Source organism: Eleutherodactylus coqui, chromosome 3 (assembly GCF_035609145.1).
Source record: "Eleutherodactylus coqui strain aEleCoq1 chromosome 3, aEleCoq1.hap1, whole genome shotgun sequence".
Classification (NCBI taxonomy): Eukaryota; Metazoa; Chordata; class Amphibia; order Anura; family Eleutherodactylidae; genus Eleutherodactylus; species Eleutherodactylus coqui.
The window spans coordinates 276,788,263-276,815,953 of record NC_089839.1 but is presented as its reverse complement, the minus strand read 5'-3'; the positions used below and the strand labels follow the sequence as shown (position 1 = coordinate 276,815,953).

The following is a 27,691-nucleotide window of genomic DNA, read 5'->3' as shown; positions in this document are numbered from 1 at the left end:
CCATTTAGGTCCATATTTGGCCACTATGAATTTGGCGCATATTTGCTGTGGGTTGTCCACTGCTAAAAGTCCGCAGCGAATACGCTATGTGTGAAGGTGGCCTGAGGCCTCCTGCACACGGGCGTAAGTGTAATCACGCTCGCGAGAGGAGGGCGTGATTGTGCACTAAATGGAGGGCTATTGAGTCATCTAGCAAGCGGATCTACGCTGCTTACTGTACTTTTTCCCGCTGCCAGCCTTGTTTACATTGGCGCAGAATACATCGTACGCCATGTTTGAACGGAGGGGCCAGCTTAAGTAGCCCCTGCTGTTATCGATTAACTCCATGAAATTGTACTGTGAGTTACGCAAATGTTGATTGCTACAAATACGCATTTATGCACCCCATAGACTACTATGGGGTCTCAGGGGCATAAATGCGGGCAAAAATAGAGCATGTCATGTATCTTTACCACCGGCGGAAATGCATGGGGAAAATCGAGCAGTGTGAGGGAACCAATTGAAACCTAAGGGTTTTAAATGGTTGAGGCTCTCGCGGCCAATTTTCTGTGCGCAAAACTAAGTGGAAAATCGCCCGTCTGCAGGAGCCCTTAAGAATTTTTGCATCACATGAAATTATTTCTATATTCGTTACTTAATTTGTAGCTAGGTTCTAAGAAAATGAAAAGCCCCTTTGAATATCTTATTCCCGTGCCTGCTTACCAGGATTAGGGTAAGTGCACATCGCACAGAAATTCCACGCCAGATGCAGATTCTGACTGCGAAATGCACTCACAACATGAGGGCTCCTTCAGATGGGCGTATTTCTGCACGTACTTGCGCACCCAAAATTTGTGTGCGCAATACACAAAGAATAAAACGCACTGATTTCACGCCCTATTTTATGTGCTTTTGAGCACCACAGGACCTCATAGAAGTCTATGGTGGGTGTACAAATGCATGAAATGTAGTGTAAAACCGTGGGGTAAAGAACGCATCTGGACCTCATTAGACTAAATAGCCTTTTGAATCAGGGATTGGGGGGTTTTGCGTGCGTATATGAACAGGCCCTGCATGCTCAAAAAGTACAGTACTATGCGCCAACGCATTCGCAAATCATTCTTGCCCATCAAGCAAATGCGTTGCGCTGAGGTGAGCGTATCTGCTCATACAGTCGTCTGAAGAAGGCTAATTACCATGTTGGCATTTATTTAGGACATTGACACAACACCCATACCTGTGTAATATGAGGTACTCGTGGCTTGTGGTGGTTGGTAAGAAGATGCCGGTGGAGGCGGTAGTTGGGATTTGCTAAGTCCTACTGGAGGTTGAGTCTAAGAACATATTAAAGATCAAGTTTAGAAACTATGGGAACATAAACCGTATTAGACTTTGTTCACCTCACATCTACAATAGGGGGGTATATCAGGAAGACTTTGAGATGTATACAGTGCCATGCCCATGAACTTCATTAGCCAAACATATGCCAACTGGCATTTTTTCTGCTGGTGTACATTGGGATACTTTATTTTATCTATACTAAAAATTAAGTTGAGGGGCCCTGGTTGTCAAAATAGATGCAGGTCCTAGATATGGGATCTGCACCTATCAGACATTTATGGCCTATGTTGTGGGTATTCTAAAAATGTCCTAGATGGGGGATACCCGTTTAATGATACCATACATAATGGAATTATTACCTGAGATGATGATTTTGGTGGAACTTGAGCCTCTTTTGGTGGGACTGCTTTTTCCTTTGCTGGCTTGGAACGTAACCAACTAAACCATCCAAAGGAGGATCCCTGTATGAGAGGAACATAGAAATTATAAGTAAATGTAGGCACAAAATTGATTATATTATTAGCCTTTCAACTAAATGGGGTTCAATTCTATCGGTTTTATCAACCATTACAACCAAAGCAAACAACCCCCGTATTCCCAAATATAACTTATCAAAGGGCTTGTCTCATTTCTAGCTGTAGGAAGCAGACAGCTCCATACATTGCGTAGTGGCCCGGGTTAGTACTGCATATTGAGTCCAAGGGAAACGAATGGAACTCAGCCTGCAGACTTTATCTGGAAAACTGTGTCCAGTTCTGAGCACCCCAATTAAAAAAAAAACATAGGCAAACTGGAGCAAGTTCAGAGATGGTGAGCGGTCTGTAAACCATATCCTATGAGGAAAGGATAAAGGATCTGGGAATGTTTAGCTTGCAAAAAAGAAGGCTGAGAGGAGACATAATAGCTGTCTACAAATATCTGAGGGGCTGTCACAGTGCAGAGGGATCAGCCCTATTCTCATCTGCACAAGGAAAGACTAGAAGCAATGGGATGAAACTGAAAGCGAGGAGACACAAAGTAGGTATTAGAAAAAAAACTTCCTGGAAGTGAGGATGAACAATGAGTGGAACAGCTTACCACGGGAGGTGGTAAGTTCTCCTTCAATGAAAGTGTCTAAATAGAGGCTGGGCAAATATCTGTCTGCAATGATTTAGTGATCCTGCATTAAGCAGAGAGTTGGACCCGATGACCCTGGAGAACCTTCCAAGTCTACCATTCTATGATCATACTAACCTGGGCCACTGCACAATGTACAGAGCAATCTGCTTTGTGCAGCAAAATAGCGTGAACTGGGACAACCCTCTTTAAGGTAAAATTGTAACTTTGCAGGTATGTCAAAGTATGGATGAGTGCAGCTAAGAGTTCATCCAACCTTCATCAGTAAAGGCAGGAGTAGGTGGTCGCCTATGACACATCGGGGAGCAGGAAGGCAAAAAATGCATCAAAAATTTTTACAAAATGGCTTTAATTTCTCTGTAAAAATAACTGGATGGTGTGTCTGCTGTAAGTTCTGGGGTCTGATAGCTGCTATCATGCTGAGGGTGGACTGGTGCATTCTGTAACCCATGACTTGGAAATTAAGAGAACTTGTCGCAACCCTATCATGAATGGCCTATGTAAAAGTACTAAGATATTCTGTACATTGTTTTACATATTTTCTTGTGACCTTAAAACATAGTACCATTGTCTTGGTTAAGAGAAAAAATGTAATTATCTTGCACCACACTGTGTTGTAATTTGCAATATCATCTTTTAGCAGTAAACAATGTGCCATACAGAGCTGACTACATTATGCATCTTAGCATTTACCATCGACTGAATTCTTTAATAAGCATTTTCAAGCAGACTATGATATAAAAGCTTGTTAGCTTATTATTGTGCAGTCTCCACTCCAATGGACGGCTTTCCTTGTTAAGCTGTATTTAAAGGCCCTGGCTACTTGGGCAATTACTAACTGCTCAATGTGATTAATCCTCTAACAGCAATCGCTCATTTTCTAACTATTATGTTAAGAACATGGGATTAGATGTAGAAATCTGATTGAATCACACTATGTTTTCTCAGTTATTAATCATGTGAGATTTAATGACATGGTTGAAAATCGGCCAGTTGGCGCCAGTCTACATGCTTCTTCGAATGTACCGTTTCTCGCTTAGAAGAAAGTTTCCTTAATAGGAAACACACTTGTTAAAGGAAGATGATACAGTGTCAGTTAATGTATATAGGTCAGCCCGAAAAATGTATACACACTTCCATAGAGGTTATCCAAACTGAATTATGGCGGCAATATGTAGTCTCAGTAGTCGCGCGATTGGTAATGCCACCATCTGGCCATCAGGAGACCCAAGTGAAAAAAATGGAGGCATGTTTAAAATTTTCAAGCAACGCAAGACCAATTTGGAGTGGCACTGGAAATTTGAGAATATGTGTAAGTTACAATAACAATGGCAACTTGAGTTTGGAAGAGGAACCCCCAACATGCCTGACAAATGCACGCATTTGTGATGAGTTTAAAAGCTATGGCATCTGTAGAGGTGCACTACAGAGAACAGCCTGTAGGGGGCAACAGACAGGCATTCTGGTGCCTGAGAAAAGGGAAAACGCCCATAGGTGTGGTCAGAAAGTTGGATATAAGAGTACATTCCTGCTACAACCAGGGAGATGTTGGCTGAGAGAGCCAGAGAGATGTTGGCTGAGAGAGCCAGAGAGACAGCTCAGTGGAGCTGGGAGGGCTGCTAGCCCAGGGTCTGGTGCAGACCAGGAAGGTAGGAGGTTGACAGGGTTGACCACCCTAACCTCAACACCCAGGTGGGGTGTGTATATGGACTTTATGTTTTACTGAAGTACGTTATATGGACTTTGATTACGTTGTTTGTGCTTTGAATAAAGACTGGCAGGAGCCAGGTTTAAAGAAAATCCACGTCTCCAGAGAGTGTTTCTACACGGCTGGTGCCCATTCCGGTCTGGAAGTTGGCGATCCGCAGGGAAGTAGACCCCAGCTTGCCACACACCGTATGTGATGTGCACGAGCACAACGTTGTATGTGTAGTAGCTCACCAAAATCAGAAGACGGTGTCTGAATGTTAATGGTGACCACTTTGGGTACCCAATATGAAGTCAAACATGACTTACAGCTGTTCTTTGATGTCTATATGAATCTAGTAATAAAGCTTTCATGCAGATATTTTTCATGTTGAAGTGTGTATACATTTTTGGGCCACCTTGTATATGTGAATATTTATTGCTACGATCTGCGCCAATGGCCGCTATCTACACTCTCTTCCACCGCTGGCAGCCATTTCACATGTTGTCCGTGCCTCGCCTACAGGCGCCTGGGTCCGGCATCTGTCCGGTCTCCATATGCTGTCCGGAAGGTGCATGCGCATGCACGATTATGCTCATGCTTTTAAGCAGCCAATGCAGATTTAGTTTTGGTCTGTGAATACACAACATATTCATGGACCAAAACTGTTGTGTATTTCCTGCGTAGTTAAACTCCCTCGCAAGAATACCCATTGATTTGATGTGCAAATACGCAGTGAATACGAATGTGTCATGAGCATTCATCGCGTATTTACACAGTCATATTGACTTTTATGGCCTATTTTGGTTTTATAATATGGATCAAAATAGGACGTGTAGGATTTTATTTCAAGAGGATATATACGCACGTGAAAACCATGTGTGAGTACCTCAATGCAAATCAGTGGGGTTCAGTGCTCCATATTTTGTGCATAAAGAGTGTAATACAGAGCGTATTTCGACCTGTGTGAATGAGCTATTCCTCTATCAATAATGGAGTATCACTCTTATATTAGGCACCCTCCCACTAAGAAAGGTGTTGCATTTTTGCCTTTTTGATCTGGCTTAACATGCTGTGTCATGGTTTGTAATCTAGATATTACTGACTTCACTGCATTCTCCGCTGCTGACCTCGGTTTCTTGTATTGACTATTCTTCTGCCCACTGGCTGCCCCAACTCCTGGCTTGTTTGTACCGTGCTGAACCAGTTCTGTTTGCCCTGTTCTCGGGGTTGTCTCTCGATCTGAAGTTACGCTGCCTGACCCGATCCGGATTGCTCTAACTATGCTCTGGTACTGTACGTTGGTCTATTGTAGCATCAGCTAACCTATAACTGGTAACAGTGGAACACAATGGGGACCCGGCAGTGAAGCCCAGATCCTGACTGGTGGGGTTATAGGGTGAAGACTGGGGCTCCTCAGTTGTCGCCTCTGGATTTGGTCCAAAGCCAAACCAATGTATTGCAAGTCCACATCTGCTGATCCGGACGTATATGTTTATATATACATTGTTAGTTTAGATTGATTAGAGTAATCAAACACTAGTGATTATTCACTATGACCAAGCCCCTGTCCAGAAGCCAGAGTCTTGGAATGTATATGCCAACAGTTGACTAGCCTCTTATGTGACCACTCATTGACAGCTGAGTAACACTGAATGTAATTGGTCATAGCATGCTCAGAACAGGTCTACAAGCTCCACCCCCTAGACTCTTTGAGAGATAAATAAGGTGTATTAACGCCTATTTAAAATTCCCTTAAACTGCACAGTGGAGTACTAAAAAACAAAGAAACAAATTAGCTGAAAAGTGTAAATCACACAGACTTTGGTGACAGATGGGTCTTTAATTGCTCGGCAAATGTTGTATGTGATAATCAGTATATCTGATCACAGATGCTGCATCTATCTGGATATCACCGATGATCTAAACACCCCTGACCCTTTCTTCATTTGTCTATGATTTAGCTTTGGATGGTTATTTAACTCTATTTGTGGAATAGGCTGCTAATTGTGGTGATGCAAGTAAATTTGCCCCCCCCCTTCCGCCCGCCCCTCCCGTGAGATTTCTATTTGGCATTACTGGATTTCTGTGTGGTGCCATGCAATGCCACACACCTGGTGGGTAATCCCATAGTTCAATGTACAAAAAACTGCCTTACATTTTTGCACCACATTTACTATTTGTTTTTAGACCCTTTCGAACACTTTTTTCAATTTATCCGACAAGGGATGCGACTTTGTGGAAAGGGTGTGGCCTAAGTGGCACAAGAGTTTGCACCAAATTTTTGGTCTCAACTAAGCTAATATATGGCATAAACTTATGGCCCTTTTACACAGAACGATTATCATTTAGAATTGCGCAGGCTCCCATGGCCCTGCAACAATTTGAATAATAATTGTCCTGTGTAAATTCATGCAGTGACTTAACGAGAATTTTTCTGTCTCTGCATGCAGAAAACGGAATGATGAGCCGGTCAGTGTAAACGGCAATTGGTCATCTCTGAAAGACTGTCTGTTTAATACGAATGAAGGCAGGAGGGAGGAGAATGCTCCCGTCTGCTCCGCCTCTATTCTGGCAGCGCTCTGAGCGATGCCAGTGATACTCGCAAGCATGACTGAAATGAGCTATAGACCATCGCTTGCCCGTCAGCTTCTCCTGAAAAAAAGTCCATTAGACTAGACAGACTTAAAATTTGACAGGTTTTCCATCCAGGATGAGTCGCTATTATGCATATGGTACATTTTAAGACTGTCTGTCTTAGTTTGTACTGCCACTGGAAGGCAAGATTACCAGTCTCAGGCTCACGTATTTTGGCCATGTAAAGCGAGCAGTCGCTAGAAAAATCTTAGAAGACCCAGCCACCAAAGAACACGATGGGTGATACAATCAGAGCTGATACTGGTATGGATATCACGCAACTGCACGAAGCAGTGCAAAACCTCCTTCTACTATGCTCCGTTTTATCCACCTAAAAGGACACTGCTCTCTCCTGGTTCTCCTCATACCTCTTTGGTCACTCTTTCAGCGTCTCCTTTGCTGGTTCTATCTTCTCTCTACTTCCTCTCACTGTCAAGGTCCCCTAGGACTCGGTCCTTGTCCCCTTCTCTTCTCTATCTACACAGTCCCAATGGGACAAACCTTCCACAAATTCGGCCTCCAATACCATCCATATGCTGACGAGACTATACACCTCCTCCTGTGACATCTCTGAATCATTCCTCCAAATTATCACCGACTGTCTGTCCGCTGTCTCGAACACCATGTCCTCCTTTTTCTCAAACTTAACCTCTCTAAAACTGACCTTCTCGTCTTTCTGCCTTCCAACCGACCTCCCCTTCAACATTTCCATTCCAGTGTCTGGCACCATCATAACCCCCAGATAGCACGCCTGCTGCCTTGGAGTCACACTGGACTCTGACCTCTCTTTTACCACCCACATCCAATCTCTGTCCCGAATATGCCACCTGCACCTCAAATATATTGCTAAAATCCGGCCATTCCTAACACTTGTTGTTTCCCTCATCCATTCCCGACTCTACTACTGCAACTCACTATTCATTGGCCTTCCGCGCACCAGACTCTCCCCTCTCCAATCCATAATAAACATGGCAGCTAGGCTCATTTTTCTACCCAGCCGTTTCTCAGACGCCTCTGCACTATGCCAGTCACTGCATTGGCTACCCATCTACTGCGGAACAAAATTTAATCTCCTCACCCACACCCACAAAGCTCTCCATGGCGCCGCGCCACGGTGCATCCCCTCCCCCCTGTCCGTACACCACCCAGCCCGCACACTCCAATCCGCTAACACACTAAGACTAAACACCCCTCTAATACGGACCTCACATGCTCACCTACAGGATTTCACCAGAGTAGCACTGATCCTCTGCAACGCTCTACCCCAAGGCATCTGAACAATTCCCGATGCACAAAACTTCAGACGCGCCTTAAAAATGCACCTCTTCAGGGAGGCATACCAAATCTCCTGACTTAGTCCCCCTGCCCCTTCCTATGTCACCCCACACCTTCCACCCTGCCTATCGCATACGACCTCTACCCCTGCACACCCTTACCACCCCCACCCCCCCCGTTTGTTTCTTAATAATTGATTTCCGCATGTAATTCCCACACTGCCTGTGTGCCCTCATTGCCTGTGTTCCTTCATTCCTCACCCCTACCCCGTTTTACCTCCTGTATCACCCCCATCCCGTTTGTTTCAAACTGATTGTATCACATGTAATTGTTGTATTGTCTGTGTTCTCCTATCCTTGAAAGCGCTGCGGAATCAGTTGGCGCTGTACAAATAAAGATTATTATTATTAAAACCGGAAAACAAGGAGGGAGCTCACCTTTAGGGTCTCTGAAGGTCGTTAATGACTTATTGGCTAACAACAACAACTTTTAGACAGTGTTACCATGTTTCCCCGAAAATAGGTTCTTCCTGATAGTAAGACCTACTGGGATTTTGGGGAGGCTTGAAATATAAGACCTCCCCCAAAAATAAGACCTAGCTTTAATGCCCCCTCCCCCAAAAAATTAATACTCGCCAAGTCCGCAGCATCCCTATGGTCTCCGGCAGCGTTGCGGCAAACTGTTGAGTCCTCCCCATCTGCTATCTCAGCTTCTGCTGGGGCTTTGAATACCCTGCCTCCAGCAAAGCGAGCGCTATGATTGGCTAATTGTACGCCAGCAGCCAATCACAGCCAGCGCTCAATGAGCCAAATCACAGCCATTCAGTGAATGACATCACTGAATGGCTGTGATTGGCTCATCAAGCGCCGGCTGTGATTGGCTGCTGGCGCTTGATTAGCCAATCACAGCACTCGCTTTGCTGGAGGCGGGGTATTAAAAGTCCCGTCACCAGGAAGAAGCTTAGCTGTGAGACGAGGAGGACACAGTTTACCACAGGTCCGCCGAAGACCATGGAGAGGCATCGGGACGCCGCGGACCAGGTGCGTATAAGCCCGCCCCAAAATAAGACACTGTGCCCTTTTTGGGGCAAAAATTAATATAAGACAATGTGTTTTTTTTCGAGAAAACACAGTAGTAAAACTTCCCCTTGAGCGTTTTGCTGCTGAAATAGGCAACCTAGTCTCCCTTCGATGTGAATTGAAAAGGTACTTCTACACATGCAAATGATATATGGTGACTCTTCAGTACCAAACTGTGTTCCTTCAGTAGGTAATAATAATATGCCCTAGTGGACAGAATTGGGCAAGGTTGCCCACTGTATGCAAATTCCTGGACAGTCTGTTAAAATAGGGGCCTTTTTTTTCCACTGTCCATAAAAATATTTGATGCATCCATGTTTTTTTTAAAGCTGAAGACGCCTGTGCAGACTATGGTGACTGTGCAGTAACTATCATTTTACGGTTCACAGTAAGTGCAATCAATATCTCCACATCACTATTGTAGGGTGTAGACATGTATCACTGATAATTAGAGATGAGCGAACCTACTCGGCCACGCCCCTTTTTCGCCCGAGCGCCGCGATTTTCGAGTACCTCCGTACTCGGGCGAAAAGATTCGGGGGGCGCCGTGGGTGAGTGGGGGGTTGCAGCGGGGAGTGGGGGGAGAGGGCTCCCCCCTGTTCCCCCCCGCTCCGCCACGCCGCCCCCTGAATCTTTTCACCCGAGTACGGAAGTACTTGAAAATCGCGGTGCTCGATCGAGTAATTACTCGAAACGAGTACATTCGCTCATCTCTACTGATAATCTTTAAAGCTCATTATGGTCTCTCCAATGCGTCTATAAAAATCATTGGTTGTTTATGATTTTTGGATTAGTTTTCAGAATAAGCAAAGATGGCAAACCTGGAAATAGGTGGTCAAAATGTAGAATAGTTAATGTGAGTAATATTCGCTCCTGTTTAATTCGGATGGTGAAATCTGTGGTCAAACAACTTTTCCCCTTAACTGGGTTAAGGGGCTTCTCTTGCATTTACAGTCATGAGAAAAACGAAGTACACCCTCTTTGAATTGTATGGTTATATATCAGGACATAATAAAATAAACATCTGGTCCTTAGAAGGTCTTAAGATTGGGTAAATACAATCTCTGGTGAACAACACATCACAAATTATACTACGTCATTATTTATTTACCAAAAACTAGGTCAAAATACAGAAAGAGTGCATGAAAAATTAAGTACATCCCATGAACCAACAGCTCGTAGAGCCAAGTTAGCAGCAAAGCTTGAAGTAACTGTTTTCTGTATGACTTTATCAGTATCTCACGTTGTTCTGGAGGGATTTTAGCCTACTCTTCTTTACAACGTTGCTTCAGATCATTGAGATTTGTGGGCAATCGCTTATTTACAGCTCTTTTAAGGTCCAACCACAGTATTTCAATTGGGTTTAGGTCTGGACTTTGACTGGGCCATTCCAACACCTTGATTCTTTTCTTTATCAGCCCTTCTGATGTAGATTTGCTTGTATGCTTGGGATCATTGTCCTGTGGCATGGCCCAGTTTCAGGAAAGATTTAGCTTTTTGATAGATAGCCTCACATTTGACTTCAGAATACTTTGGTATATAGAGTTGAAGGTCGACTCAATGACTGGAAGATGCCCAGGGCCTGTGACTCCAAAACAAGTCCAAATCATCACTCTTCCACTACCGTGCTTGACAGCTGTTTGAGGTGTTGCTGCAGATATGCTGTATTTGATTTTCGGCAAACGTGGCCATTGGGCATTATGGCCAAACAAGTCTACTGTGGTCTTGTATATCCAAAGGACATTGTTCCAGATGTCTTGTTGTTTGTTCAGATGCAACTTTGCAAACTAAGGGCTCCCACCCACTAGCGTTTTTTTACTGCGAAATTCGCAGCGGTTTTTTTTTTCTGCAGGGGTCTTTGGGCTATGGGACATGCAAAGCTAAAATCGCGATCGCGCAAAATCGCGATATCGCGGTAAATCGCGATTTTGCGCGATCGCGATTTTTACATTACAAGTCCCATAGACCCCCTGCAGAAAAAAAAACCCTGCGAATTTCGCAGTGAAAAAAAACGCCAGTGGGTGGGCACCCTTAAGCAAACTTTTGTGCGCCCTTTCATATGGCCTGGTGAGGCTGGTGCAAATGCACCAGGCCAGCTCCCATCCCCCCCCCCCCCCCCCTCCTCAGTGCAGGCTTACCTGTCTTCCACCCGTTTCTTTCTGTGCAATGGGAGGGGGCGGGCGGGCACGTAGCTTCGCCTCTGTCCCGCCCCTTGTCAATAGCATCAATGGGAGGAGGCGGGGCAGACCGACGCTTAGCTCTGGCCCAGTCCCGCCCCCCCTCCCCATTGTATAGAACGAAAGGGGAGGAAAACAAGTAAGCCTGCACGGCTGGAGGGGAGAACAGAGGGAGGGAGTTTAGCAGCCACGCTGCTAAACTCCCTCCCACCTACAGCCGCTGCCATGGGCTCCCATAGGAGCCCGTGCAGCGGCTGGACGTATTCCGGCCAAAACATACTTCCAGAACTATGTTTTGGCTCCGACGTAAAAACGCCCGGCGCTATATTGGCTTGCCTGGGCGTTTTTTACGTTTCACCAATACGCCCATGTGATCTGATGCATTCGAATCCATTGCATCAGATCACAGCGCATATCGATCGGCCATGAAAACGACAGCCGATATGCGCTCATGTGAAAGAATCCTTAACTGTAGAACGATCGACTCATTTGTAAATGGCCTCATAACCCTTCCAAGATTAATGTGCAGCAACAGTTGCTTCTCTAAGCTACTTTCTGATGTCTTTTCTCTTTGGCATTGTGTAAACAAATGCCTGAATGCTCCAGATCAGCAAACTGCAAATCCTTTGTAGAGGTGGTCACACTTGGCGGTGATCAATTAATCAAGGACATTAGATTAGCAGTAACTAGCTGCTACTTACACTCTTAGTTCCTATGAAAGCAGTAAGAGTGTATGTAAAATTTCACACACTGCTTCTGCATTTTGGTCTAGATTTTATTAAATAAATAATGACACAGTATAATTTGTCATGAGCTGTTGTTCACCTGTGATTGTATTTATCTAATTTTAAGACCTTTTAGGGCCTCGTGTTTTTAATTATGTCCTAATATGTAAAACCATAGAATTCAAAGAAGGTATACTTAGTTTTTCTCATGACTGTAGAAATGACAGCATATCGCTATCCTCCGAATAAATTTATATGCAACATATTGCAGATTTACTTTGCGAAGCAGCAAGCTCATCTAACTAAGATAAAGTCACAGTCACTTTTGTCCACTTTTTTTTTAAGGTGATCTAAAGGGGTCCCGGAGGTAGGACCGCCATCAATCAAGAATTGATATGCTAGGGGAATATGCTTTCAACTGCCATGGCATTAAAAGCTGTTAATCCGCCATCTTTCAAAGTACTGCAGAAAGATGCTGAATCAGAGAGACAGGGAGTAGTGTGTCAGTTTTGGCAACAGAACTAATTCCGTTGCACAAAAAAACAAAGATCACAGAAAAGCAATACATCTGTTGCTGCTATTTTATTCTAGTTTTTCAGTTCAAAGTCTTTGATTAATGATTCCCTATGAGCTTGTTTTGAATAAAAGCCGCAATTCCATTTAACAGAAAACAGTACAGATGAATTTAAAGATTTATCCCGCTCATATCTCCCCTCTCGGTGTTGATGCTTGCTTGTATTGTAACGTTCACAAGGCTATTTAAAATTTAATCACAAGCACTATGCTATGTACAGAACAAAGACAAACTCCGGGGAAAACATAATCAATGTTAATTTAGCCCAAAGCAGAAGGGTAGCTAAAGGGAGTGAATGTAGGTACATGAAGCATTAATTTACAGACTTACATAAAGCCGTACCGTATGCCATTAAACGACCAGATAAGGGAGATAAAAATGCGCCTCTACATATAGAAAGGAATGTAGACTTTTACAACAATACCGCACCTTCTCCTCAGTCTTGTTTGCTGGAGCTTCATCACTAGATCCGTCCTCTTCATCATCATCATCGTCGTCATCCATTGAAACAGTTGATGATTCCGAGACTGAGCTCACCCTTCTTGATATGGGTGCATGCTGCTGTATTGAAAATAGAACATGGTTATGATAAGTATAATAATAACAGCAGCTAAACATAAAATCTTTGATGTAATATCCACATAAATTTGAATCATTTTTCAATACATGCATTTAATAAACTTTTGTGAGCCTGAGGGCTCTTTTCCACAAGTGTAGGCGCCTTTACGTGCGCCCGCTGGTGCTGTAAAAACGTGTGAATGGACGCACAAATCTAACGCTTGTCCGCCCGTTCAGACAGCATGGGCCCCGACACATATACGCCGAGGCTGCAATGCCATTGCCTTCCCTTCCCTCCCCCTCGCCGGATCACCTCCTCTCTCCTTCCCTCCGGCTGTTTCCAATGGGAGTGGGACGGGGCGGAGCTAAGCACTCGCCCCTTCCAACTGCTAACAGCCAAAGGGGAGGAAAGAGGAGGAGAGAAGAGGGAGGGATTTTAGCAGTCACGCTGCTAAACTCCCTTCCACCACCCTCCTCCGCCCGCTGTCATTGGCTCCCATAGGAGTCTATGCACCGGCCGACGTATTCCGGGCTGAAAGATAATTGCGAGTCTATCTTTGCTGCCTGGTGCTATATTGGCCAGCTGGGCATTTTTACGCTGTAGGAATAAGCCAGTGTTATCTAATGCATTGGAATCTAATGCATCAGATGGGAGAGTATATCGGCTGGCCGTGAAAACTGCGTCCGATATACGCTCGTGTGAATAAAGCCTTAGACAGGTTGTCCAGGATTTCAGGTATTTTTTCTATTTATGACATATCCTCAGGCATAGGTCCTAACTGGGCTGCTGCTGAACAGACAGTGAGATCTGCTTCCTGCACTGTCCATACAAATAACTGTGCCAGGAATCAGCTGATCAGCGTGAATCCCGCGTGGAGGAGGACCCCTGCCTATCATCTATTCCTCACCAATCCTGAGCATAGGTCACTCAAAAAACTGTCCTTAGTCCCAAACAACTCCTGTAAATGGTATGTCCATCCTTGTAACCATTTTGTTATATGACTAAGGCCGCATGCATCCGGCCGGGTCGGATCCAGTTGGGAGAATTCTCGCAGCGGGACCCGAGTGTCTGCAGAGAGCAGTGCGGGCACTCACCTCTCCCGCGGCCCCAGCTCTTTCATGTGCAGAGCTGGGCCGGCGGCCGGTGAGTGACGTTTCTGTGCGTGGCCAAATCGCAGCTGTCTGCATAGGATTGCGTTTGTTAACGCAATCCTATGGCAGCTTCCAGGGGCGGAAATCCCGCCACGGAATTTCCGCTCGTCTGCAGGCGGCCAAAAATGAAATAGTCCTGATTAAAAACATCTATTAGTTTTGTTTATAAATACTATGCAGACCTGTGTGTCTCCATGGTAACAGACTACAAACAATCCATATGTAGTCTGATCCTGCAGACATAAGGTACGTTTACCCTGGATGACTGTCTGGTGCATTAGCAACTATTACTCTTGTGCTTTTATACAGGAGCAATAGTCCTTCTGTGAATCCAGGCAGAAAGGCCGGAGATCACTTCCAGCTGTTTGCTTCCATTCACTATAAACAGTAATAGTTTATAGATTGAGCAGCTTTGGTGACTCAGACAAGTGAGAAATTTCTCGCTCAGCTTTCCAGTAATAATTTGGGTGATAATCACCCCTTGTAAATGTACCTAGACTCTCTTTCATCTGTTGCCTATTTCTAGCCAACCCGCACAATTTACTGTGAGTTAGAACAAAGTAGGTGACAAATGGAAAGGAGCACGACTACAGGATCACACTACATAGGGCTTGATTGTATTCTGTTACTATGGAGACATATAGGTCTGCATAGTACCTGTAGATGCAAAATGGTAGAACATTTATAATCAAGTGTTTGTTCTTGCAGCAAGGCTGGCTTAATGGTTAGCACTGTTGTCATGCAGCGATGGACACCTGGGTTCAAATCCCACCAAGGGCTCTGCATAGAGTTTGTTATATTTTCCCCATGTTTGTGTGTTTTCCTCTTGGTACTCCAGTTTCCCCTACACGCCAAAAACATGCTAATAGGGAACATACACTGTGAAGTCAATGGGGGCATCAAGTGATATACAGTGCTGTGAAATAAGTATGTGTTACATACACTACTGATCAGATGTTTTTTCTACATCTGGGCAAGAAAAATGAAAAAAGCACATACAGAATGGGAGGAATTGGGCTAAGCAGCAGCACATATGAAAAAGACTTCTGTATACTAATAGATCACAGACTGAACATGAGTCAACAATGTGATACAGCAGCAAAAAAAGGCAAACACTATTCTGGGATGTATGAAGATAAGCATAGAGTCTAGATCACGTGAGGTAATTATCCCCCTCTACTCTTCCTTAGTCAGACCTCATCTGGAATACTGGGTCCAGTTCTGGGACCTAAGAGGAATGGTTAAAGGATTTGGTTAAAGGATTTAGCTTGCAAAAAAAAGGCACCATTCAGTCTGCTCCTCACTGGAGTAAGGTGTAGTAAGTCCACAATGAGGTGGAAGGGGGACAGGGGACCCCACTAATTAGCAATTTATCCCCTATCATGTGGATAAAAGATCCTTTAAAGGTTGTATAAATCATGAGAATAAATTAAAAATTGCAATAATATGTTGTATTAGGGGAAAGTTGCATCTTTCTTACATTCCAGCAGTATGAAATTTACCTGCACTCTCTGTAAGTGTTTGGAAACTTCTTCAGTTTGCAAAAAAAATCTTTCTAGTGTTTAATAGTAAATGAGAAATAGATAGAAGCACAGAGGAGGGAGAGGAAGGGGATGCTGCTTCAGTTTCTCTCAGTGTATGTAAGATTGCATGCTATGAAAAGGGAGAAGATACAGCAAGGGGTAAATGTCTAATTGACGCTTACAGTATGTCTACTTGTCAAATATGGACAGATAAAATGGATATTCACAGGAGAGGGAAATGCAAAAATATGTAGGTAGGACATAAGGCCGCTTTCACACGGGGCGACAAAATCACGTGATTTTCTGGCAATGCGACAGTGCTACAAATCGCATGTATGTGAAGCCCATGCTTTCCAATGGGTTCTTTCACATGAGCGATGTTTTGTAGCTTGCTACATTGCGAGAGTACAAAATCGCGGCATGCTCTATACAGCCACGATTTGTGATGTTTTGTAGCCCATATTTCCCTATGGAGCCTTCATTTGTGTTGCATCGCACAAAAATGTGTACAACTTTTGGACTAGGAAATCCTGCTGTCAAAGCCCTAAAATAAACCCTATTTGCATTTAAAAAAATACATCACCTATCATGCACTGTCAGCTCCGGCGCACGTCTCCTCTGCAGCTCTGGCACACTTATCTGTAGTCTTTGGAATGTTTAAAATCCCAGCCTCCAGGAAGTGCTGGCTGTGATTGGTTCTCGAGCGCTGCAGCTTAGCCAATCAGAGCCAGCGCTTGTTGCACCAATCACAGACATCGATCGCTGCACTACATGTAGAGCCTCCTAAGAGGTTTTTGAAATGATGGCGATTGTCATTTTTTTACATTTTTTTTAACTTCTGGAACAGGATGTAGCAGTCTAACTTTTAGCAGTGTCAGTCACATTAGTGACTCTCACAGTAAAAGAGGCTTCTGTGTTCCATGCAAGGGGCTCACCCTATAGGTTTAATGTTCCCTCGGAGTTGAACTGGAAGATGTGCCAAAAATTGTTCCAAATTTGACAAGTGTACCTAAATTTGCACCAAATTTTGGTGTATAAAAACTGAGCATACTCAATGGACACTTGCTTATTACTGGGTGCCCTGATATTAAAATGGGGAATTTCTGCAGCCCAATGAGTGCCAGAGGAGAGAGTGCCAAGGTGCCATCTGTGCTGTGCCAGAACTGGAAGGAAAAGATGTTCCCAAAGCCGCTAAAGGAGAAGAGAGAGGAGGATCTCTCAGCCCTGAGTTGCAGAGGGCCAACCAACATCAAGGATGAGACAGACAGAGGGTCAGCATTCAGTCCTCCTTTTTAATGTTGTTTATCCCTGTAGTACTGGCGCATCATTTCAGTTTGGTGTGGGAAGACTAGTGTTTAATCATGTGTGCCAACGCATGTGAAACCAAAACAAAAGAATGTGCCGTGCTAGCAAACTTAATACCCTACCCTGTCAGCTTCTTACAATGGAAGATTGCCAGCAAAATGATTCACATAGCACATTTCCCAGAGTATCACTGTGATACTTCTATTATCCATATTTCTAAAGCTGTTATAATAAGAGTAATTAGTTGTCGATAGGACTGTACAACCTTCAGGTGTCATTAATATATTTACTTGTAGATGCCTCCTGCAACCTTTACTGAATGCCTTGTACTATCTTTCCGACTGCCTATTGTACCTCTCAGTAATGTAATTACATTATCAGGCAAAGCTTTTTTTCCCTGTTTCCTTGGAATTCAATGCTTTTCCTTTCAGACTTTATATTTGCACCATATCGAAGTGTGGTTAGAAGTAAACAACACTTTCTAAAGTTCTGTTCACACCAGAGTTTCTCTATAAGTTCCATCAGTTTCAGAGAAAAAACACATAGAAATGTTTCTGTCAACATCTCCATTGATTGGAATAGAATTGTTCCGGTGAAAAATGTCATCAGATAGTCTCTGCTCCTCTTAACCCATTCAATCCAATTTGTATCCCGGTTTTCCTAGGGGGCTTACTCTTTTTCTGCCGTTATACAACGGCGCTATCTGCTGGCTAAAGCCAGTACTGGATGAGGTGTCACGTTGGGTAGACTCCAACAGCAGAGACCCTGGCAATATACAGTAAGAGAACCCCGACGGGCGTCTTCCAACATCAGAGCTGTACAGCCTTAAAGGGGTTGTCCTGCGCCGAAACGGGTTTTTTTTTTTTTTAAACCCCCCCTCCGTTCGGCGCGAGACAACCCCGATGCAGGGGTTAAAAAAACAACCCGCACAGCGCTTACCTGAATCCCGGCGGTCCGGCGTCTTCATACTTACCTGCTGAAGATGGCCGCCGGGATCCTCTGTCTCCGTGGACCGCAGGGCTTCTGTGCGGTCCATTGCCGATTCCAGCCTCCTGATTGGCTGGAATCGGCACGTGACGGGGCGGAGCTACACGGAGCCGGCATTCTACACGAGCGGCCCCATAGAAGACTGCAGAAGACCCGGACTGCGCAAGCGCGGCTAATTTGGCCATCGGAGGGCGAAAATTAGTCGGCTCCATGGGAACGAGGACGCCAGCAACGGAGCAGGTAAGTAAAAAACTTTTTATAACTTCTGTATGGCTCATAATTAATGCACAATGTACATTACAAAGTGCATTATTATGGCCATACAGAAGTGTATAGACCCACTTGCTGCCGCGGGACAACCCCTTTAAATCATAATGTCTTCAGAGGTCAGACAGTGGATTGGAAAGGGTTAATTTGCTACAGAATCTTCCGACACGGACTGCGCTGTGACAACTATGCTACAGGTGATGTATCATAGTCATGTTATATGTGTAATGGAATAGAATATGCATTAGAAAGGACCTGCCATGTGCTAGGGTCAGTGAGACTAGCTGCAGCTTTACTGACTCTATCGCAGCTTTTCTTTTCTCTCTGCTCCCCACCATAGCCCCATAATGAATCTCATTAGATGCGGCTCCGGGCGCTTTGAATCTGTGAAGTGTGCGGTCTCCACTTCTCACTGTCCATATATGATGTCCAATGTGATTGACAGTTAAAGTAGAACGATTGATTATCATTCAAAAAATTGTCCAAACGAATGAGAGTGAATGATAATCGTTAAGTCTAAACATGAGCCAATGACTGAACGATAATCATCCACTTCTCATTCGTGGTTCAGTTTCTGTAGGACTAAAAATCATCATTGGCTCGTTCCGTTTAACGAGCGCTCATTCCGCATTTCGCATTGGAATGAATGAGAAGTTAACAATTCTTAAGAATGAATCTGCTTATCTAGACAGGCTGCACGAGCGCGGAAAGCTGGTGATGACATCAGCAGCTCGATCACGTGTGCAAATGAGAATCGTGCAGTTCTTGTTCAGTGTAAAAGGAGCATTAGCCATACAGACAGATTCAAATTGCCGGGAGCCAAATCTAACAGGACTCAGTACAGGGGAATGGATGGGGAGAGCAACGAGATAAGAAATGCTGCAGTAGAGTCAATGGGGCCATGGCTGCAAAAAAAAAAATAATTAAAAAAAATTATATAGAGAGACATATATACACACACACACAGCAGATAGATACATATACATGCACATAAGATTACAAAGTTTAAATATACGAGTTAGTACCCAAAGAACAGATGACTGCAGTATCAACTGTCCAATCTTCACCACAGAAACACTGCAAGCCACTGACCTCCAAACCCCCAAATTCTACATCCACATACTCCAAACATGGATAGCCAAGAGAAGCTTCACCCCTTACGCCCTGTTTTTGCCTGGACAGGAAAAACATAGAGAAGTGCCTTCATTTCCATAAAAATGGGATATATTCTGGTATCCTCCACTACAAAGATATTTTTTTCTTTCCTTATGATGGGTGTCAGGAAGACAGAGGGGCTACCCCAACTGATTCCGCCACTGTTAGTGCTTTGTCACGGATCGACTAATCCGAGTGCACTTGCCACTACCAATTGTCACGGCAGAGCCTCGATTGATCAGTCTAGCAGGGTTGCAAGCGCAGAGTCATTAGAATAGAGGTGGATTTGTACACAGCTTTCCCAAGCTCCTGCACGCATGCAGAGCGTAAGCTCAAATCACCCTCTGGTTGGTCTAATGTATCCAGCACTCTACAAAACCCCCACACTACTTCTGCCACCACCAGCTTGTATGTCACCGGTAAGCTGGGACCTGGACTGAATTCTGAACACAATTTTCAAAGTAATGGTTCGTTTTAAAACGGACAAGGCTTGATTAATAAATTGCAGATTTATTCCCAAAAAAACTAGATAAGGTTTACAGGCATACATAGCAAACAGTAATTTAAAATAAAACAAGGGGAAATAAAGAAAGGTACCAGATTTGGTATATTTGCCAAGGTTGTGATTTGTGAGGAGTCCCTGAAGCGAACAGGAAAGCCTTACGTCGTAGCGTATCTCTGGAGTCTGACGATAGCGGTTCGTTGAGCCTCGAGTTATAAAGGATTCCCCAGAACACACTTCTCCTGCTGCCCCCTCCGAGGTCATTTAGAGATGGGTGGGTAGATGCGGACAACCTCTGAAAAACCATAATTCCCTATTTTGGCCATATTTCTGCAGGAGATCCTCCAATTGGAATATATGCCCGGCATATTTCTGGTCATGATTTTATCTATTCAGCGATATCAAGCATGACATGTAAATTATAACCAGGTATGCGGATATGTCATTTGGGGTGTTCTGGGGCCCGTACTGCAACATGTGTAGATGCGTTTCATTTAGCTGGCCCGTCCAATTCCAAAAATCTAATTCATATCAGGCTAGGACCCGACAGTCTAATAGCCCTTATTACCAGATTTTCCCTTAATAAAAATTTTGAACCCAGGATGTCTCTGGGAACCATCCGAGATATCACACCTCACCAGCAAGAGGGTTAATTAACATCCCCTTGTCAGTGCCTTTACTTTATTACCATCCAAACAAAACACTTCCTAAGGCCATATGGTCATCAAAGGTCTGGCAGTTGTGAGGGTCGGGGGAGACAAGAGGTGAGGATATTTCCTAGTGTCCTGAATGGCAGCTGATTGATATTGCATCAATCCTTGAACCACAATGGGAAAGTTGTTAAATTCTTCCACTGGTTGCCGCTGATCACTGGTGGTCCTGGCAGCAGACATCTTATGATCAGCTTATCACACCAGTCTAATAAAAATGGATTGTCCAAAAGTGGATAAACTTTCAATGCTGCAATGACATCCAACAGGGTAATGCTCAGGACGAGGTTGATACTGTATATATTAGGGTTATGCATTTTAAAAAGCTGCCAGTTGTAACGATTAGACTTTTACTCCATATTTCTTACAGTTTTATCCATTACGGGCAAATGAGAAAGAATTCAGCATTTTAAAATGACCCCTCTTATACATCTCACTTGTAGAGAAGAGCGACGAGTGATCTAATCGACATAATCCCTTGTTGTGACCATTTCTCCATGTTCTACATGATAATCAGCGGAAACAAATTTTCTTAAAATGTTTTATTTGAGATATTGACATTCACAGCATTTCTTTAATGTTACCTGACCTCAACAGCCCCTTGTGTAAAACCTACCATAAAAGAATATTAACAACGTACAAACATTTAACCCGGTAATCACAGTCAATAAAACATGGAAGAAAACACCATTCAGTAGATCCTTTATTAGTAAGCAGACCGTACAGATGTCTTAAAGTGTAACCACACTTACCGGTGACATTTCAGAATGCGCTGCTATGTGTGTGTACATGAGGAATAACACTATTTGCATCCATTATATGACTTGTATTATGTATTTTTCTCAGCTTTTCCCTCTTCCGGCTCCATTTCTAATTTACTTAAGGTAGTGGGTATAGACTATTAAGGCTACATACACAGAACACAAAGGAGAGCAGAATATCTTCTTTATGTCCCTGTAGCACACCCCCATAAGTATCAGCATTATGGAGGAAATTATACACCAGTACTGAGCAGTGCAGATGTGATTTCAGTAGATGTAAGACAATAAACACTTACTGTTAGATACAGCAGCGTCCCTGTATAATACTCTTCACCCATCACCTCTTCATAGACTTCTAAAGACAACATGTGACAGCAGCAATCAAAGACCTCCCCACTTCCTGTAATTTGTCTTAATGTCTCTGTTACTAGAGAGAGATTTTACATGACAACAGGTAGTGGTCAGCAAATTACAAGTAAGGGAGACCCCTAGTGGTGAGAAATTTGAGTGATTTTTAACACAAGAGCATGTCTGTTCAAAATGCAGCGTCTATTTAACCACCTTCATGACTGCAATATGTAAATTTAGATTGTATGGTCCTAAAGTGTGAATGGAGTGAGTTTGGGAGATAACAGTCAAAGCTGAGCATCTGTCTAAACAGTCAGATGGGGGTGGGTAATCTTACACTGTGCCCCATTAGCTCAACCCACAATGCAATCTTGGAGTGCCAATGGGTGAGCCTAGTGAAGGCCACCATTGAATGGCTGTGATTGGTTCATCAAGCGATGGCTTTAATTTGCGGTGCTCAAGGGCCAATCAGAGCAATCTCTTGCTGGAGGCGGGGGTTTTCAAATCCCGTTACCAGCAAATGATGTTCTGTCGGTGCTGACAACTGCATGGAAGCCTGCCGGAACGCCGGGGTACTGCAGGAGGGACCCAGACGACGCCTGCTAGGTAAGTATTGCTTTTTTTTCACGTAGTGTAACTAGGGCTTTTTTTCGGGGTAGTGCTTATATTTCCCTTCTATTCCCCAAAAATCAGGGTAGGGCTTATTATTAGGGTAGGTACGAGGTATTGGTTAATATTTTGGCCAAAATACGTGAGCTCACAACCCAACATCACAGGTCTTCATTTACTTTTAAGTCCCACACTAACCTCATTAAAATCACAGAAAAGCGCAAAACAAACAGACGGAAAAAAAAAATCACAGAAAGCTTACTAATCACCATATACTTACTAATATACCAATACAAGAGGACAGGTAAAAACATCCCATCCCTCAACATGCAGAACAACCACAACGCTAAATGGAAGAGCGATCTGCGCACTTGACACCCTGTATCTGCTTCTTTTTGCATAAATAGTACTAAGCAGCCGCCCCCTCAATATAAGGAAGGTGTATGAGTGATTGTTCATCAGTACCTTGCATCTGCGCTAATTGCTCCTCCATTTAGCGGTCTGGCTGTCTGCATGTTGTGGGAAAGCATGTTTTCACCTGCCCTCTTGTATCAGTATATCAGTAAGTATATGGCCGCTTCCTGTTATTTTTTTTTATATAAATTTGGTATCATTATAATTGCAGTGACCCACAGAACAACGTTCAGATGTGATTTTTACTGTATCATGAATGCCCTAAAAACTATCTCCCTCCCCCTAAACATGCCACAATTGCATTTTTTCCATTGCACCCCACTAGGGGCGAAGGATGAGAACATTATTCTGCCGCTATATAAGGCACTTGTCAGGCCCCACATGGAATACTGTGTACAGTTCTGGACACCGGTGCTCAGGAAAGATGTTACAGTGCTTGAGGGGGTTCAAAGAAGGGCAACTAAATTAATACATGGAATGAAAGGACAGGATTATTTACCCTGGAAAAAGACAGCTAGGGGGGGATCAAATAACTATGTATAAATACATTAGGGCACAATACAAGGATCTCTCCCATGATCTGTTTATACCCAGGACTGTGATGGTAATAAGAGGGCATCCGCTACGTCTAGAAGAAAGCAGGTTTCATCACCAACACAGAAAAGGGTTCTTTACTGTAAGAGCAGTGAGACTGTGGAACTCTCTGCCTGAGGACATGGTGATGGCAAAATCCATAGAGGAGTTAAAGAGGGAACCAGACGTCTTTCTCGAGTGGAAGGATATTACAGGATATAGGCATTAGTTGACCAGCGGGTTTGTAGTTCCGGGTCTTACAGTCAGGTAGGAGCTATCAAAGGTTGATCCAGGGATTATTCTGATTGCCATAATGGAATCAGGAACGAATTTCCCCCCAAATGAGCTAATTGGCTTCTGCCACTTGGGGTTTTTGCCTTCCTCTGGATCAACAATGCGGGGTGGAAGTAGGCTGAACTAGATGGACATTGTCTTCATTCAGCCTAACATACTATGTTACTTGTTTTTCAATACATTATATGCTATATTAAATACTACCATTAAAAATATAACTGCAAAATATCAATAAACACAACCCCTTCACATGGTCAAGGACCTCCGACTGCACCGCTGAGCGCCACTCTACCTCCCGATGAAGGAGTATAGTTATGAAGTGTTGCCGCACTGTTAATACGCTCCTTCAGGGCCGCTAAACAGTTGAATTTGAGTCAGCGCTGTTCCATTCAGAGTACTTTACTTGCATTTGCTGTCAGTTTTTAAAGTACTGAATATCTCTTTTGTTCCCTTTCAAACAAACCATCCAGGTCACGGCTACCTATTTCACACAGTATAACAATCACACGCATTAGTGCTGCCACCTATTTTCTCGGAAGGTTATACAAAGTGAACTTTTTGCTCCCTCTTATGCCAACATCGCGCGCTTCCTTTGTATTAATAGTAGATTACAGATATGCACCCACAGGTGACCTCCATCTTGCTTTGGCCTTCAACTATTGTTTCTGCTTTTCAGCTTGATGATTTCCAGCATAAAAATGTACGGTACATTCAAGAGGTGAGCTGAGATGCGAATGGATGTCATCAAAACTTTAGACAACAGGAAAATAAATAGATCCATTTAAGTCTAATCAACCGATGGCTGACGGTAGACTCAGATGACGTACAGGCGCTGCTCATACCACCCACCACCATAAAGCGTATATTCGAATGTTCTGTTTTATCACAGATGTTGCCGCAGTTTCTGCTAAGCTGCAATGATTTTCCAACAATTTTAGAAAAACTGCACCATAAAACATCACAAAACTGTGATGAGTGAGTAAGCCCTTCGGCTCTGATCACTGGTTACAGAGTTCCTGCATATTTTTGGATATAAGTCCACTCTGGTACCTTCCCTTTAACGGGTTTGCTCACCTCAACATTCCTTTTCTCTATACTGTATTTGGCCCTATGATGTGAAAGAGGTTGGTCTCCATGCTTACACCCCCCACTTAATGAGCGTCACCAACACGTACTGATGTGACATAGTACGCTAGGCTGAAAAAAGACAAATGTCCATCCAGCGCAGCCTGTTTCGACCCCCCCATGGTTGATCCAGAGGAAGGCAAAAAAAAATCCAATGAGGCAGAAGCCAATTTACCCCATTTTGGCAGAAAAAATTCCTTCCCGGCTCTGGAAGTCATACTAATCCCTGGATCAACATTTGAAAAGTTCCTACCTAGCTGCAGTCGAAAGATACCAGGATCAACAACCCTTCTGGTTATTTAATGTCTATATCCTGTAAAGTTGTAGCGCTCTAGAAAGGCATCTAGTCCCCTCTTAAACTCCTGTATCGATTTGGTCATCACCACGTCCTCAGGCAGAGAGTTCCACAGGCTCACTGCTCTTACAGTAAAGAACCCCCTTCTATGTTGTTAATGAAACCTGCTTTCTTCTAGACGTAGTGGATGCCCTCTTGTTACCTGGGTATAAACAGATCATGGGAGAGATCCTTGTATTGTCCCCTAATGTATTTATACATATTTATGTAGCATCACTTACCTTGACTACCACCATGCCATGTTAATAGCATAGGTACGCTGTGATCTCTAAGCTATTTGTGTAGTACTGCCATTGTCTTTTCCTTTGAATAGCAGCTGCACTACTATAGCATAGACCAGCATGGTCATTGAAGCAAATACCACCTCTGTAGCTGCTCTTGATGTGATGGACCTGGTTTGTCCATGCATTATATGTAATATTAGGGTGCTTTCACACATACGGAATATTTTTGCAAGAAGTACCTAAAGATGCTACTTAGTCTGCTGTTGCGGATTGCTGCTCCATAACCCGCATGTATACATGTGAATTTTGCTGCAGAAGTTTCTGCATCTTTAGGTGCATCTCACGGAAATATTCTGTACATGTGAAAGCACCCCTGCAATTCTCGTGAAGTGGCCCCTGCAGGTCGCATGAGGGACCAAGGGCACTTTTATCCGGTAAAATCGGCAGTTTGCTGAGGATTATGGAGCTGGACCTGCTGATCCAATGAAGTGGTCACCGGGGAGGCTTTCGTATAAAACCCTTCTACAGTCTATGGCAGGACACATCTGATTGTAAGCAGTTCACCAGGTTGCTGGTCTATAAAATAATGCATGTGCTTTATACATCTGATGCACAAATTACACATTGGACCCCGCAAAAAACTTGTCAAAAATATACAAAACATGGCAAGTGTCCTCTACTAGTAACATAGTATGTTGGTCCAAAAAAAGACACATGTCCATCCAGTTCAGCCCTTGGGGGGCAATGATGATTGAGAGTAAGGTTTAAAAAAAAACTCAATGAGGTAGAAGCCAATTTCCTCAAGTAAGGGAAAATTTCCTTTCCGACTCCAATCTGGCCATCGGGATCAACAACCCTTCTGAAGTAATTAGTTGCTATAACATATATATGCTAGGAACTTGTATAAATGTGCCCCAGTGTTTCGGAAGCGGTATGGATCGGCACTGATGTTGCTACTTTGTCTAGAACTAAATTGCAGTTCACTATTGGATTTGTTTCCCATAATACACAAGACGCTTGCATTCGACTAAGAATATATTTCACAGAATATTCCTGGCAACATTGTTATTTACGAGCCAGTGTTGCGAACCTGTATCCCATTACTGGTACATACCCAAAGGCATCTCCCACCAGCCCCTTTCTTCATTAAAGTTCCTGTGAACATTGCTTTAAGTCCATCCAAGTTGATTAATTCAGTTCTTAATCATGAAATACACACCAGACATACAAGGTCTTTTCCAACTCCAAGAGAATGTAAAGATGAAATGAACTTCAGTTAATTGGCTTACCTTCATCATTAGAGCATTGTTACTCAAACTGCTGCTCGGAGAAGGGGAATCGGAGATCTCCTCTAAGCTTTCTTTATGGCGGGAAAAAAAAAAGAAACCAGTTAGGATGCAAAATAAATAAATGCACCGGCGAGGAATGACAATAAAGGTAATCTCCAATTCTAATCGTTTGTTTTATTTTTTTTTTACATAATTATTCAATTTTCATGAAAAGAAACCGATACAACATGTCAAGTGCCCGAGGTTCTCAGTGGTAGTGCCAACAAATTCTTCGGTGGGTATAATCTTAGAAGTTTTATCAGCCCATCAGTCAGTGCCCTGATGGAGATTAGAATACTAGTTCTGATATTTTTAGGTCCAACATTTTGACAGTGCTCTGCTGAGCTCCAAATCCCCTGTACACATAGATGAAAGTGTATCGAAACTTTCTGACTTTTCAGAATAAGCACAGCCGTGTGCATACAGAGAACTTAGCACTATTTCTGGCCATTATATGACTTGCATTTTTAGCAGTTTTTGCCTTTGCAGGAACAAAAAAACAGTAAAAAGAGTCCAAACAGAATGGAAAGAAAAGTCAATTGGAACTTGGTAAAAAAAGATGTATCATCTGTAGAGATGAGCGAGTATACTCGCTAAAGGCAACTGCTCGAGCGAGCATTGCCTTTAGCGAGTACCTGCCCGCTCGAGACAAAAGGTTCGGGTGCCGGCGGCGGGCAGGGAGCTGCGGGGGAGAGCGGGGCGGAACGGAGGGGAGGTCTCTCTCTCCCTCTCTCCCCCCTGCTCCTTCCTGCTGACTGCCGCTACTCACCACTCCCCCGCGCCGGCACCCGAACCTTTCGTCTCGAGCGGGGAGATACTCGCTGAAGGCAATGCTCGCTCGAGCAATTGCCTTTAGCGAGTATACTCGCTCATCTCTAATCATCTGTATACAAATATATAGCAGTAGAATA

General features: G+C 43.7%; 1 protein-coding gene across 4 annotated transcripts in view; it reads right to left on the bottom strand.

Annotated features, from left to right (window-relative positions):
• SEC16B (SEC16 homolog B, endoplasmic reticulum export factor) overlaps window positions 1-27,691 on the bottom strand; it is a 186,985-nt gene that overhangs the window by 27,758 nt on the left and 131,536 nt on the right. For 3 of the 4 annotated variants that reach the window (XM_066597480.1, XM_066597481.1, XM_066597482.1), the window contains 4 exons: window positions 26,742-26,812; window positions 13,020-13,151; window positions 1,680-1,781; window positions 1,217-1,313 (listed from right to left, as the gene is read on the bottom strand). In XM_066597480.1, coding sequence (XP_066453577.1) covers window positions 1,217-1,313; window positions 1,680-1,781; window positions 13,020-13,151; window positions 26,742-26,812 — 402 coding nt within the window. The remainder of the gene's footprint in view (window positions 1-1,216; window positions 1,314-1,679; window positions 1,782-13,019; window positions 13,152-26,741; window positions 26,813-27,691) is intronic. The other variant, XM_066597483.1, reaches the window with a different exon arrangement.